At 37.5% G+C, this 16,217-nt stretch overlaps 2 protein-coding genes across 6 annotated transcripts in view; both read right to left on the bottom strand.

The window, feature by feature from the left end:
- LOC131433727 (GATA zinc finger domain-containing protein 7) overlaps positions 1–16,217 on the bottom strand; it is a 58,192-nt gene that overhangs the window by 23,463 nt on the left and 18,512 nt on the right. For 4 of the 5 annotated variants that reach the window (XM_058600293.1, XM_058600297.1, XM_058600294.1 and 1 more), the window contains exon 2: positions 1,195–1,414. In XM_058600293.1, coding sequence (XP_058456276.1) covers positions 1,195–1,244 — 50 coding nt within the window. In that variant the 5' untranslated portion in view covers positions 1,245–1,414. The remainder of the gene's footprint in view (positions 1–1,194; positions 1,415–16,217) is intronic. The other variant, XM_058600296.1, reaches the window with a different exon arrangement.
- Positions 6,857–11,754, bottom strand: LOC131434194 (uncharacterized). The gene is made up of 3 exons (XM_058600848.1): positions 10,902–11,754; positions 8,900–10,852; positions 6,857–8,835 (listed from the first exon to the last, which is right to left on the bottom strand). Exons 1-3 carry the CDS (start codon positions 11,752–11,754, stop codon positions 6,857–6,859), a joined length of 4,785 nt encoding a protein of 1,594 aa, XP_058456831.1.

The raw sequence follows: 16,217 nt of genomic DNA, 5'->3' as shown, positions 1-16,217 counted from the left end.
ACAAAAACTGCTCCTAAACAGAAAAAAATTATATAGGCTGTTTGAAAGGGTTTATATTGGAGATGATTTTCCCAAAACATTAATCCTTTAACTGCCATATTGATGGAGCTAGGGTGGTTCTTCTGATTTTCAGCTTATTTAAATTGTTCAAAAAGCTCTTTAGCAAACAAAAATGAAAAAAATCAGGAATATTTCAGGAGTTATGGGAAACCTATCTGATTTTTTTCAGAATTTTTCAAAAAGTATTTAATGTGATAAAAATGTTCATAATTATGGAGTTTTTTTTTATCGCACTTTACAATTTTGGTACCCCTTTAGATTTAGATAAATTATTTATGAGTACATTACGCTGCATTTTTTTCAGATTTAAAAAAAATGTAAAATGTAAATTTTTCGTAAAACTATGCGTCCCCATCAAATTGTCATTTAGACGCATGGTATTTAGTTCTAAAATCATACATAACATGTCCTTAGAACTAAAGACCATGCGTTTCCATCTACAACTTGAGATCAGGGCTTGAGTATTAACGTAATTAATAGTGATAAAAGAATTTCATTCCTTATGTTATTTACACACGCCCGCACGCCTGGGTCGATTCACCAAGCAATAATGTAGGATGATTTTAGAACTAAATACCATGCGTCTCCATCGGATGATGACAATTTGATGGAGACACATGGTTTTCCGAATGATTTATTTTTTTAAAGTCTGATATTATACCCGTCCACATTTTTTAAAAATCTGAAAAAAATGCAGCGTAATGTACTCATAAATGATTTATTTTTTATGTAAAATCTAGAGTGGTACCAAAATTGCAAGTGCGATTAAAATAAATACGAAAATTTTTAACTTTTTTTTTCACATGAAATACATTTTGAAAAATTCTGAAAAAAATCAGAAAGATTTCCCATAATTCCTAAAATATTCCTGATTTTTTTCAATGTTTTTGCTAGAGGTTTTTAAAAAACTCCACCAATATGGCAGTTAAAGGGTTAAAATTTTGAGAAAATCATCTCCAATATAAACCCTTTCAAACAGCATATACAATTTTCTGTTTGGGGGCAGTTTTTGTATGCAAACCCTGCTACACTCTTTCGAAAGTTCTCTATGGTAAATGCATGCTGTTGACTTAAAAAAAACTGAAAATCTCTGGTTCTCAAGTTTTGAAAAATAAACAAACTATTCAAACTTACCCGATAAACGAATCGTCTCCCAGCAGTTCGTCAACGTCGATGATATCCATGATTCGATTTGTATCGGCCGGTTCCCGACAGAACGGCGCGATTTTATCAGCAGTTCGTTGAACAGCGCGAAACCGACTGACGCAGACGTTTGAATCGCGGGAATCTTGCAACCAAATTAGCACTTCTACATCAGGGCCGATTTATTCCATCGATTCACTTGCTCACTATCCTACAGGAAGGATTACCAGAAAGCAAATTAAAATTTGAACTTTTTTGAAATCGAACTAAGATAACGGCAGTTCAGATATGTTTTTCTTGAATATTTTTGACTATTTTTAATTTTGGCTTAGCTATAACGAAACTAAAAACTTATTATATTATGCTTTTCTTCACTTGGCAGTTAATTGAACAATTCGGTTGTCAAATTGAAATTGCCGCAGGGGTTAAAACACGGGTCACATGCGATATTTGAGAACCGTCAACGGAGTTTGGCGACACAGAGGCTGCTATCACAGACGAACTGAGTTCTGAAATAGATGTCAGTTTCCATTAGTAACATACCAGCTCCAACTACAATGTACGAATTATTTACAATCGAAGCACCGATTTTCCACTAGTTGATCTTGCCCACACTATATATGTCGGCACACAAAACCAGTGCACAGGGATGTCGAATTTTCACGTGAGCATTCATTAAATATTGACAGATCAATGATCGATGTGAGTGATTGCTATGGGAGTACTTAGACTATTTTTGTTTTGTATTAATTTTATTACAATTTATTCTTAGCAGTAATAAACTAGATTTGTTTTCTATCATTACAAAAGCTGCGTGTAAAATTTGTCGTGAATACGACTTACTTTTCTATGGAGCGCCTTTTCGGAATTTACTTTCTGAGAGAGTGATAAGTTTTTGATCGTGAATATCTCTTGTTGTATCTAACGTATTTACATTATTTTGCTACATTTTATGATAAAATTTTAAGTTGTAGTATGGCATAATCTCAAACAATTCTAGATTAAACTTTTCTAAAATGATTGGTATCAACGAGTATCAAAAAGGTAAGCTCATTACGCATATTTGCTTTTCTCGTATTTTGAAAGCTCATAGCTCAGTGATCTGTAGAAGAATTTATATAATCTAACTACCAATAGATTCAAAAATTTTCAATTTGAACGTGTATTGCAACAACATCGAAGTGTTTCACTAGTACACTATTGAAAAACCTGTCTGATTTGATCCATGTCAGTACCAGCCAATCAGAATGCGTTTTGAGTACGAGAACAAAAAATATCTGCTGCTGTACAACTGCATCGATATAAAAGATGAATATTCCACTTACACGCATCATTTTTTGAGCAACATTTGTCAAAGCGAGACATAGGGAAGAGCAACATCGAAGACCCCACGCTTTTAGAATGAAGCGAGCGCCGAACAGCAGAATTGTGCCGCACCAAAAGCCTGCCAGTGGAAGTCGCAGTCATCATGCGAGCGCTGCTCAGTTAAGTGGTGTAATGATGCCTTTCTCCTATTAATCATACTCATATCAATAATTTCCTTCGATTCTTGAAAGAATAGCCGGAATCGGTTTGTTTGACCTATAATGGCTACCGATTGGAGTATGTTAAATCAGGTTCAAAATCAGACATACTTATTTATCTCGTGCATTTTAAAATTGTTTTAAAAATATTATCAATGGAAAAGTATTTTACCAGGCAAAAAAATTGCATAACCCTAAAACAACATGGCTTTTTCAAAGGTCGTTCTACTTCAACAAATATCTTGGAATTCATTACATTCACTTTGGAAGCTATGGGCAATGGAAACTATGTAGAAACTCTTTATACTGACTTCAGCAAAGCTTTCGACAGAATTGACATGGAATCATTATTACTATTCAAATTAAAAAAAAATATGGGATTGAACGAAAACTTTTGGAATGACTTGAAACATATCTCACAAAACGTAAACGAATTTTACGCTATCAAAACACATTCTCCAACTCAATAAATGTCACTTCAGGTGTTCCCCAAGGTTCACATTCAGGCCTTCTTCTCTTTATCTTGTACGCGAACGAAATTTCCTTCTTACTCAAACATCTAAAAGTATTATTATATGCAGACGACATGAAGCTCTTTATGGAAATAAAAAATTTTGTAGATGCTGAAATTAACCTATTCAACATTTGGTGCAACAAAAGCTTACTACAACTAAACGTTAAAAAATGTAATTCAATATCGTTTAGTAGAAAAACCATGTCTCCTTCTATTAACATGTATTTAGAAAAACAACCTGTAGAAAAATGTAATATTATTAGAGACCTAGGCGTTATTTTAGACTAAAAACTTGCTTTTGTGGAGCATTATAATACAATTTTCAATAAAGCAAATAAAATGTTAAATGATTTTCAATACAGAATGTTTATCCCTCGATACAAATTTACAGATTTTTCTCCTGAAAAATAGATTTAAATAAAAAATATTGAATACGAAATTTAACAAATAACGCTATGTGCTTCGTTCACAAAGGCGGTGGTATTTTCTTCTTGCTTACCAGAACGTACCAGTTTTGTATCGTCATTTTATATGACGGTTTGAAAATTTTGACGCTCATCGCCATATAATTTCGGAACCGGAAATCAGATCTGAATGAAAGACAATGAGAGCTTTAATCTGGATCAAGATTTGTGAAAACGGTTAAACCGTTGCTGAGAAATCAAAGTGAGTTCCGTTTTTGGCGCTTTTCTTCACTATTATCGGTGCTTCCGGAACCGAAAAATGGGACCTAGTAGTCCAAAAGTAGGCTTGTAAATTCACAAACTAACAACATCTACAAACTAGATCAATTTACAAGAAGTTTTATACAAATTTACAGCTATAACTTGTGAAAAACCTGTTTTAATCCACCTAGTGGTGTAATGATGTTTTTCTCATATCAATCATACTATCATATATAATACTGTGGTATTCTTCAAAATAATTTTCTTCGATTCTTAAAAGAATAATCGAAATCAGATTGTTTGACCGTCTACTGATAAAAACTATCAATTGGAGGAGATTTGAGGTCGATTTAGAAAACTTTTTAAGGTTTTTTGCCCTTTCAGTGATGGTAAAATTTTTTTAACACACTTTACCCTATGTTTCTGGATCCGCGCTGTAATACCGGAACCGGAAGTTGGATCCGGATCGACTTTTTAAATAATTTCAAGGCATCTTATTTGCATCTTAGTTCGTGAAAATCGGATGGTGATAAAGATGAAATTCAATAACAGGCCATGCAATCGTAAGACCTTTGAGAACAATGAGTGACATTTTTCCATTTTTTGTGCATATTACTCTGTAATTTCGGAACCAGAAGTCGGATCGGGATAAAGATGAATAGCAGCCTATGGGACCTTTCATTTGAATCTGAGTTTGTGCAAATTGATTCATCCATCGCTGAGAAAATTGAGTGACCTTATTTGTCACTTACATACACATACACAGACATTTTGTGATCTCGACAAACTGACTCGAATGGTATATGGCACTCTGTTCTCCGGGCCTCGGAATTAAAGTCGGTTATCATAGTGACAGCATAGTCTTGCTTTATGAGAAAAGCAAAAATAAAGAGACGTTTTCGATTCAATTTCATTTTTCCGATCCGTTTTCTAATTTTTGAATAACATTCAACTTTTGATTTTGGGGTGCACATGACTTCATTCGTTTGTTTTAGGTAAAACTAACATTTTACTTACAATAAAAAACTCAAATTAATTCCTTCAATATTTTTCGATAAAACACGAGTCGCCAAGGCTGCCGACTCTCCCCTATCATTTGTTTTTGAAACTCGAATACTTGGTATTACGACGATTAGTTTTATTTTAAATAAAATAATTGCAATTCGTAAATTGTACAGAAAGGTTCTAAGAAATCGATTAGGTACTCTAAAAAACGGTTTTATACTAAAACGTCGAAAGACAAAAGGTCGAATGACAAAACGTCGAACGACAAAAAGTCGAATGACAAAATATCGAAAGTCAACAATTCAAAATTTAGGAATAAACACTTTGCATTATTTTGTTACTAACACATGGATCAATAAGTCCCGAGACTAAAGCAGAGATGGCCCTCGTAGTAAACCAGTAACCACGTCTTTCTAGAGTACTAACCTTTGCTTGAAACGGGTCAAAATTTTAAGTCGATCCGACCAGAAACAGCTGAGTTATCGAGGTTAGAGTAAAGTCGTTTTTCAGTTTGTTTAAAAAATGGAAAAAACCGATTTCGTGTTTTGATAAAACATTGTTTTTAATGGGTAAAAACACCGTGCAAGCGAAACAATGGATTCAAAAATGTTATCCGGACTCTTGTCCATCAAAAGCAACGATTTGTCGGTGGTTCGCCGAGTTTAAACGTGGTCGTACCGACACAAATGACGCGGAACGCTCGGGTAGACCTGTGGAAGCCGTTACACCGGAAAATGTGAGTGAAGTGACAAAAATTATAATGAAAGATCGTAAAGTGAAGCTCCGTGAGATTGCTGAGATGACACAGATATCATATGGAAGTGTATTTACTATCCTTCATGAAAAATTGAGCATGAAAAAGGTTTTTTCCAAGTGGGTGCCGCTATTGCTGCAATGCACCCTGCCACAAGTCGATGAAAACAATGGCGAAATTAAACGAATTGGGCTTTGATCTGCTTCCCCACCCTCCATACTCGCCAGATTTAGCCCCCAGTGACTACTGGCTCTTTGCTGATCTTAAAAAAATGCTCCAGGGAAAAAGATTTGGCTCAAATGAGGAGGTCATCGCTGAAACTGAAGCTTATTTTGAAGCGAAAGATAAATTTTTTTATAAACATGGTATTGAAAAATTGGAAAAACGTTGGAACCATAGTATCACCCTAAAAGGTGATTATGTTGATGAATAAAAAAAAATTTGCAAAAAAATGTCGTTTCCATTGTTAGTCTCGGGACTTATTGATCCATGTGTTATATTCCGTTATCGACTTTTAAAGCCGCATACTTTGCGTCGGTTTAATCCTGGCGATCAATTTGGTGTAGCAGTTGATGTTCAGTGTATATATGCCATTCAACACACCCAGAATTCACCCTTACATTGTATTTTATATTCCGTTATATTCGACTTTTTATCCCTTTCGACTTTATGGTGTATTCGACCTTATGGTTAATCGACTATTTGTTACATTCGACCTTTCGTTATAGTCGACGTTTTGTTATTTCGACTTTTTGTCGTATTCGACCATTTGACGCATTCGGCCTTTTGGTGTTTCAACCTTTTTTTCATCGACGTTTTGTCATTCGACCTTCTGTCATTCGATATTTTAGTATATATTCAAAAAAAAAACATATACAGTGAAAAGAAATTGAATCATTTGTTTTAGGTTTCGTCTTCAGTGCACTAGCAGTTTATGTTGACCTACAAACATATTTCAATAATCTCAAATCTTACTCTAAATGGATTAAATTTTTACCTTTGTATTATCAACACTATTCAGTCATCTACCAACTATTCAACCAATTAATAAATTTTTTATTAAACTATATGAGCAATCCGAAATAAACTCACTATAAGATGATATGCAATTTTAATGTTGTTGACGTTTTTCTTCTAGTTGTTGTTTCTCCTTTTTTACAGCACTGACAACTTTCCACCTTTGCGAAGTACATCACTTGAAAAGGGGTTCGGTGATTTCGCCGACATCCTTTTTGTTCGACGGTGACTGCCCAGCGGTGTGAACAATCCCCAGCCCGTAACATCCGGTAGGTTCTCCGGAAATACCAGATTTACCATCCTGAACATCTAACACCGCCAAATTAGCCACAGCACGTCGATGCACTTTTCCATCTGCAGTCTTTACATTTGCTTGACGGATTCTTCCATCAGCTCCTTCTATTACTTCTTGTACTCGTCCACGTACCCAGTTTCTCCTATTCTTTCCGTCTATCACGAACACTAGATCTCCAGTCTTTATTGGCTTTTGATCCTCCATCCATTTAGAGCGATGAGTTAGTGACGGCAAGTATTCCTTCGACCACCGGTCCCACATTTTATCAGCCAAGTACCGCGATCGTTTGTAAACATCTCGCAGAGCATCAGCAAAATCAACAGAATCATCCATCTTCTTATCCGTATTGGTTACGGTTCCGCGCAGAAAATGGTTTGGAGTAATAGCTTCTTCCTCGGCTGATTGTTGTGGAATATAAGTCAGTGGCCGCGTATTAATAATATCTTCAGCTTCGGCCAGCGTAGTGGCGAGGATTTCGTCTGTCAATTTCCGCCCGTCGTCCAACGCACGCATTGCTTCCTTAACGGATCGTACCATGCGTTCCCATACGCCGCCCATATGCGGCGTTCCTGGAGGATTAAAGTGCCATGCCGTCACCGCTGACGAGACTTTTTCTGCGCATTCACTGTGGATTTTCTTTTTCGTCTTCTCCATCACGGCATCTGCTCCACGAAAACACGTTGCATTATCCGAAAATATTTGTTCCGGAGCTCCTCGCTTGCACGCGAATCTACGGATGGCCATTAAACAAGATTGCGTCGTTAAAGTGTGTACAATCTCGAGATGTACAGCTCTAACAGCCATACACGTAAAGACGGCGATCCATCTTTTCTCTTTCCTACGTCCTACCGAGACCTCGACCGGACCCAAGTAATCAACGCCGACTGAACTGAATGGCCGCAAATGAGACGTAATTCTTTGAACTGGTAACGGAGCCATCATTGGTACGGAAGGCAAACATCGATTAACCTTGCACCACACACATTCTTTCGTAACTTGCTGAATAGCAGCGCGAGCATTTGGTATCCAGAATTTCTGCCTCAACTCGTTGAAGACAGTTTCGCGGTTTGCATGACCATACTTTTCATGAAGATGCATAATCAACTTTCTTGTGATTTCATGCTTCCGGGATAGAATAATCGGGTATCTTTTGTCGAACGGGATTGTTTCGTTCTTCTCTAGCCTGCCTCGCACTCTCAGTACACCTTCTACGTCCATCACCGGCGACAATTTGTACAAACAACTAGATCGTTCAATTTTCTTCATTGGCCGATCCGGCTTCCGCTGTAGATTTTCCGTCATCGTACTCATCTCGTCAGGAAAACTGTCAAACTGCGCCTGCTTCCATAAAATGGTTTCGGCTTTGTACATTTCGTCCTGCTGGAGGGGTCTCTGAACGTTATTGTTTTCCTTTTTAATGAAACGTAGCTGATTTTTCGTCGCTTTCGATGTAACAATCGACTGTCCAGCCAACTTGCGCCGGCAGTTAGAAATAAAACGCACCACTGTTGCCGTCACTCTGACTAGCTTAGTCCAATGAGAAAATGCTTCAGCCTTAACAACAGCATGGAATAGCATTACTCCTCTTGATTCTTCGTCCGTCTCGACAGTATTTTCCATTGATGGCCATTGGTCGTGTGATTTATACAGAAAACTGGGACCATTTCTCCATTCAGCATCGTTCTGCAACGGAGGACCTCGTCCCCACTTTGTGAGTACGTCCGCAACGTTTTGTTTTGTTGGGACCCAGCGCCAAGCCGTCATCCCCGTCAATTCAAGAATTTCTCCTACTCGAAATGCCACGAACTGCTTATATCTGTACGTGTCCGAACACAGCCACGAGAGAACCGTTCGTGAATCTGTCCACAGTACAGTCTTAGTGGTTTTGTAAAGTATGTGAAGCCAGAATTGTTTGACTCATACGTGCGCCGAGAACTGCGGCCATCAATTCTAATCGAGGAATAGATTGTCTTTTGAGTGGAGCTACCTTTGCTCGTGACATTACCAGACTACAGTGTACGATTCCATTCTTCGACGCACGAAGATATGCGACACAACCGTAAGCATGCTCACTCGCATCCGTAAAAATGTGCAGTTCCAAAGAGTCAATGGACGACGATACAGCTTCACCTAGATAGCATCGTGGTATGCGTAACGACTCTACCTCCGGAAGTAATTCTGTCCATTGCTTCCATTTAGCCCAACAGTTCTCATCGATCAGTTGATCCCATTCACATCCGGTTCGCCATAAATGTTGAACGATTATTTTACCATGGATCGTAAAAAGAAATAGCAAACCCAGTGGATCGAAAAATCCCATAACACAGCTCAAAACGATACGCTTTGTCGGGCGCTTACCATCGTACAAATAGGCTCGAACTTCATCACGATGTTGTACAGTAAACGCAAACATGTCTTGTGTAGGATCCCAAACCACTCCTAGTACACGCTCACCATACATTTGTTTATCTTGGTTAAACAGAACGGGCCCCATCGATTTCTCTTCTCCCAAAGCCGAAAGCGGCGAATTAGACACCCAATTGCGAATATCGAATCCAGCTTGTTTATGGATGTAACTCACCTGCTTTGCTCGCTCTACTGCTTCATCAATTGTGTCGACGCTGTCAAAGTAATCATCAACGTAGTGGCGGTCGATGATCGCTGCCGCTGCCTCCGGGAATTGAGTAGCATATTCTTCTGCATTCCGGTTTTTCACGTACTGCGCCGATGCCGGGGAACACTTCGACCCAAATGTTGCGACGTCCATCACGTAGATTTTAGGTGACTCATTGCAGCTATCCCGGAACAGGAAACGCTGTGCATGCTTGTCTTCCGAAGTGATCTTCAACTGATGGTACATCTCTCTGATATCCCCGCCGAAAGCGATTTTTCGTTCACGGAATCCAACTATCACCGACACAAGTGGGACGAGTAGATCAGGTCCTTTCAGCAACATGGAATTCAATGAAACTCCTTGCACAGTTGCCGCCGCATCCCAAACTATACGAACCTTTCCTGGTTTCTTCGGGTTCAGTACGACGTTTAGCGGGAGATACCAAACCTTTTTATCGTCAGTGTCGATCAATTCATCTGCCGTGGCTAGATGAGCATAACCCTTGTCTCGATATTCTGTTATCTGGTTACGGACGTTCTGAAACAATTCGGGCGTTTTTCCCAACTTCTTCTCTAGCAGCTTCATTCGTTTGAGAGCCATGGGATAACTATCAGGAAAACATACGGCATCTGAATTCCACAGAAGACCGGTTTCAAATCGACTACCCACGCGCTTTGTCGTCCGTTCTAAGATCGAGCGAGCTCGTTTGTCCTCAGCCGATTCCTGCTGAACGTTTACCACCGATTCTTCTAATGCATAGTGGCTTTTTAGAATTTCATGGATTACTTCATTCGAAACTTCTTGATGGAATCCCAGATAATTCTTTCCTAACGATGAGTCTGCTTGTCTCGGTCCGTAGATCGTCCACCCAAGCTTGCATCGAACCGCAATTGGATCGACTGTAGTACCGATTTTCGCCTCTACCGGTGCAAAACAGTGAATGTTATTTAAACCGATCAGAAGTTCCGGCCTACCATCGTAGGATTCGATTGGCAAACCACGTAAGTGCTCGTACTTCGACGCCAACTGCATCGCGTTTAGCGTTTGATGAGGCAACATCATTCTTTCGACTGTACGAACCGTTTGCAGTAACAGCTTCCCTTGATTTCTCGCTCCAACAGCGGAAGCCCAGACGTTCATTCGCCTCGATGCTTTCTCCACTCGTGTAACCTCTGCAGTCCACTTAATAGTGAGTTTTTCCTGTACCCCTGAAAGCCCTAAGCGATCTGCCAACTTGCTTTCGATCAAAGTTACTGAGGCACCTTCATCCAAGAAAGCGAGAACGATTACCGATTTGCGTCCGCAATGCACTTGCACCGGAATCATTCGGAACATTACCGTACTGCTCGATATAATGTGCGCAGCGTCCTGACTGGATATTTTCATCATCAATGTCATCATTATTTTCATCTGACATCTCATTTTCAACCGTTAGATTTTTACTGTCAAGCGCCGGACTACGCGATGGCGTACCTTTCCGCCCTTGCAATTTAGAAGAACTTTGTCGTGGATCAACCGATGATTTCTGCATTTTTCCACTGTTCTCCAATTTTACCTTTTCTAATTGCTCTTTTACAAACGACATTTCTGCTTCGTGAAGATCTTGTATCTTCTTCAGACGGCATAAATGATCCTTCTTTTCCTGAAGTTCTCTACGATGTTGAGACTTTGTTTCTTTGATTTCCTTCTCACGAAGCTCTCTATCATACTGCAGCTCCCTTTCACGCAAGTCTCTTTCTAAACGCATTTTTTTCTCTCGCATTGATTTTCTTAATTCGAGTTCCTTTACCTTCAGTAAATATTCTGCGTCCATTTCTTCTTCCAAACGCTTTTTCTCCACTTCCATTTCTTTGATTTTATTTTGCAAGGAAGGAGATACTGGCGGATGTTGACGTTCTCCGGATTTCGTAGTCAAACTATCCGAATCTTCCGCGTTATTCTTCGACCGTGACATTTTCTTCCGTTTCTGGTAGTCTTGGGAAGCCGCTTGGCAGACATCTTCAGGACAGAACCATTTCTTGCCTTTTTTGTCTGCCGCCGTAACATCTACACAACGAGTGTGATACCATCGCTCACAGTTATCACAAGCAATCATCTCCTCATTCTGCGTCGATATTTCCCCACAGGCTTCGCACGGTGTCATGGTGAAATCCAGGGGTGGCATTATGTATCTCGATTCGACTGAAATTTTATCGAATCGACCACGTTTCGTATTATGGTTCTCGATTCGAAGTCGATCATCGAGCTTCGTTCGACTTCACTCGAAGAAGTATTAGATTATCGAAAAGTTTTGGCATTATGGAACCAAAACAATCGAGCTCGTAAACGACTGAACTCGATAAGAAATGGTCGAAAGCCTTATTACTATCGACTATGAGTTTTCGAATACGTTTCTTTTTTATTTAGGTAGTTATCGATAACATCTTAGATTTTCATAAATATATTAGTATTGATAATCTTTATTTTAATGCATTGTTTTGTATATCGTTATATATATATATATATATATATATATATATATATATATATATATATATATATATATATATATATATATATATATATATATATATATATATATATATATATATATATATATATATATATATATATATATATATATATATTGTGTGTTTGGCATATTATGTACAAGTCGAAATGTTTAGAAAGCATATTAATTGAAAGCTACGTGGTGTTTACTTAAAATAACAAAAGTAAGTCGAAACTAACCTATGTCCAGTAACTGTAGTTTGTAATAAAATCCTGTGGAATGAAAACGTCGCTCAAACGAATTGTAGGAAAAAGCTTATTCGCTCGATAACAATGAGCAAATAATGTTTTTACCCATATATCTAACTCAAGTTAAGTTAATTAAAAAATTTGTCCAAACACCTTGAAAGTATTTAGAATATTCCAAAAGTATCACAATCTCGTGCTATTAGCATTTGACTCTTCAATAGTACCTATTTGACTCTTCAATAGTACCTAAATAGATTATGAAGACTACAAAGAATATATAAATCCTGGTATATTAGCTCCTAATAAATATGATAAAATACTACAAAGAAAGCAGCAAAACCTAAAAACCTTTGATTAAAACTACACATATGGATGACGTAAATTGTATTAGACTTGAAACAATACATGAAAAATACAGATTTTTTGTCGTGAATACGACTTACTTTACTATGGGGTGCCTTTTCAAAATTTACCCTCTGAGAGAGTGATAAGTTTTTGATCGTGAATATCTCTTGTTGTATCTAACGAATCAACATAATTTTTGCTACATGCCATCGGAAATATGATCACAATTTTATGATAAAATTTTCAGTTGTGTGACATAATCTCAAATAGTTCAAAATTAAACTTTTCTGAAATGTTTGGTATAAACGAGTATCAAAGAGGATAATTCATATGGCGCGTTTGCCTTTCTCGTATTTTGAAAGCTCATAGCTCAGTGATCTGTGGAAGGATTTATATAATCTAACTACCAATAGAATCGAAATTTTTCAACTTAAACGTGTATAGCAAGAGCATTGAAGTATTTCAATAGTACACTATTGAAAAACCTATCTCATTTGACCCATGTCAACACCAGCCAATCAGAACGCGTTCTGAGGAAGAGAAGAAAATAGCTGCTGCTGTACAACAAATCGTTCAAGAAAAATGTTTCCAAAAGTGGTGAATATCGTAGTGAGTTCCTCAATTTGGTCCTTCTGAATGCTAGAAACGAATCCCTACAGCATATTGATAGTCTCTTTCAATAAATTATGCAAATCCGAAATGAAATAATCGACATTGAAATTCTATATGCGGCTATTTTTATAGCCGTTAGGACCGCCCATTAGTGAAAAAGCTACAAACGAAATCACATAAAAGGAAATCTCTTAACAAAAATTGAATCAGTTTGGATTCTATCGCCACTGCGAGCAGATGTGTTTTGTGTCGTCTGCACAGCTAGTTTCGCTTTCGACAAGAGCGATTACGTCACAGCTGCCAGTCATTTCGATGGATGAAAAAGCAACGTTGGAGAGCATTATAAAAAATCAGCCGTTCTAATGGCTCTAAAATTTTTCTAAAGAACTATTAGGATTTGTTTTTCGCAAATCGCAGGTAATTATCCTCAGTTTAGTGCAAATCAAGAACAATTTGGTTAGATTTGTGCACTTTTCGCTGTGTGAAATTCACAGTAATCGAGATCAAGTGAAGCCTTTTTTTGCGAAAAATGTTCCGAGTTTAATATCGTAGAGAATTACGCAATTTGACCCTTCTGAATGTTGGAAATGAATCCCTACAGCATATTGATAGTTTTTTTTCAATAAATTATGCAAATCCGAAATGAAATAATCGACATTGAAATTCTATATGCGGCTATTTTTATAGCCGTTAGGACCGCCCATTAGTGAAAAAGCTACAAACGAAATCACACAAAAGGAAATCTCTTAACAAAAATTGAATCAGTTTGGATTCTATCGCCACTGCGAGCAGATGTGTTTTGTGTCGTCTGCACAGCTAGTTTCGCTTTCGACAAGAGCGATTACGTCACAGCTGCCAGTCATTTCGATGGATGAAAAAGCAACGTTGGAGAGCATTATAAAAAATCAGCCGTTCTAATGGCTCTAAAATTTTTCTAAAGAACTATTAGGATTTGTTTTTCGCAAATCGCAGGTAATTATCCTCAGTTTAGTGCAAATCAAGAACAATTTGGTTAGATTTGTGCACTTTTCGCTGTGTGAAATTCACAGTAATCGAGATCAAGTGAAGCCTTTTTTTGAGAAAAATGTTCCGAGTTTAATATCGTAGAGAATTCCGCAATTTGACCCTTCTGAATGCTGGAAATTAATCCCTACAGCATATTGATAGTTTTTTTCAAAAAATTTTGCAAATCCGAAATGAAATAATCGACATAAAAATTCTGTATGCGGCTATTTTTATAGCCGTTAGGACCGCCCATTAGTGGAAAAGCTACAAACGAAATCAAATAAAAGGAAATCTCTTAACAAAAATTGAATCAGTTTGGATTCTATCGCCACTGCGAGCAGATGTGTTTTGTGTCGTCTGCACAGCTAGTTTCGCTTTCGACAAGAGCGATTACGTCACAGCTGCCAGTCATTTCGATGGATGAAAAAGCAACGTTGGAGAGCATTATAAAAAATCAGCCATTCTAATGGCTCTAAAATTTTTCTAAAGAACTATTAGGATTTGTTTTTCGCAAATCGCAGGTAATTATCCTCAGTTTAGTGCAAATCAAGAACAATTTGGTTAGATTTGTGCACTTTTCGCTGTGTGAAATTCACAGTAATCGAGATCAAGTGAAGCCTTTTTTTGCGAAAAATGTTCCGAGTTTAATATCGTAGAGAATTACGCAATTTGACCCTTCTGAATGCTGGAAATGAATCCCTACAGCATATTGATAGTTTTTTTTTCAATAAATTATGCAAATTCGAAATGAAATAATCGACATAAAAATTCTGTATGCGGCTATTTTTATAGCCGTTAGGACCGCCCATTAGTGAAAAAGCTACAAACGAAATCACATAAAGGAAACTCTTAACAAAAATTGAATCAGTTTGGATTCTATCGCCACTGCGAGCAGATGTGTTTTGTGTCGTCTGCACAGCTAGTTTCGCTTTCGACAAGAGCGATTACGTCACAGCTGCCAGTCATTTCGATGGATGAAAAAGCAACGTTGGAGAGCATTATAAAAAATCAGCCGTTCTAATGGCTCTAAAAATTTTCTAAAGAACTATTAGGATTTGTTTTTCGCAAACCGCAGGTAATTATCCTCAGTTTAGTGCAAATCAAGAACAATTTGGTTAGATTTGTGCACTTTTCGCTGTGTGAAATTCACAGTAATCGAGATCAAGTGAAGCTTTTTTTTGCGAAAAATGTTCCGAGTTTAATATCGTAGAGAATTACGCAATTTGTCCCTTCTGAATGCTGGAAATGAATCGCTACAGCATATTGATAGTTTTTTTTCAATAAATTGGCAAATGCGAAATAAAATAATCGACATTAATATTCTGTATGCGACTATTTTTATAGCCGTTAGGACCGCCCATTAGTGAAAATGCTACAAACGAAATCACGTAAAAGAAAGCTCCTAACAAAAATCTAATCAGTTTGGATTCTATCGCCAATGCGAGCAGATGTATTTTGTGCCGTTTGCAAAGCTAGTTTCGCTTCCGATAAGAGTGATTACGTCACAGCTGCCAGTCATTTCGATGGATGAATAAGCATCGTTGGAAAGCATTATAAAAAATCAGCCGTTCTAATGGCTCTAAAAGTTTTCTGAAGAACTATTAGGATGTGTTGTTCGCAAATCGAAAGAAAATATCCTCAGTTTAGTGCAAATGTAGAACAGTTTGGTTAGATTCTTGCACTTTTCGCTGTGTGAAATTCACAGTAATCGAGATCAAGTGAAGCCTTCTTTGTTTTTGCGAAAAATGTGGAAAAGGGGAATGCTTGCATAATTCATACAATTGATCAACTATTTGATATTCGGAAGTGTTAAGGAACATGTCATTTGTTTTCGTATTCACGACATCCAGTTATGTCTCTGACATTACCCACCCGCCTTTTTTTTATTATAATTTCAAAAGTTCATCGATAAATTGTGTACAAGAA

Source organism: Malaya genurostris, chromosome 3 (genome assembly GCF_030247185.1).
Source record: "Malaya genurostris strain Urasoe2022 chromosome 3, Malgen_1.1, whole genome shotgun sequence".
Lineage (NCBI taxonomy): Eukaryota > Metazoa > Arthropoda > Insecta > Diptera > Culicidae > Malaya > Malaya genurostris.
Note: the sequence above shows the minus strand (reverse complement) of the source record. Positions and strands in the feature narration are given on the sequence as shown.

Coding starts and splice junctions, on each gene's coding strand:
- LOC131434194 (XM_058600848.1), bottom strand. CDS start 11,754: ATGCCACCCCTGGATTTCACCATGACACCGTGCGAAGCCTGTGGGGAA. Junction 10,853..10,901: donor TCCGAATGATTCCGGTGCAA/GTGCATTGCGGA, acceptor TCTTGGATGAAG/GTGCCTCAGTAACTTTGATC. Junction 8,836..8,899: donor GGCCGCAGTTCTCGGCGCAC/GTATGAGTCAAA, acceptor TACTGTGGACAG/ATTCACGAACGGTTCTCTCG.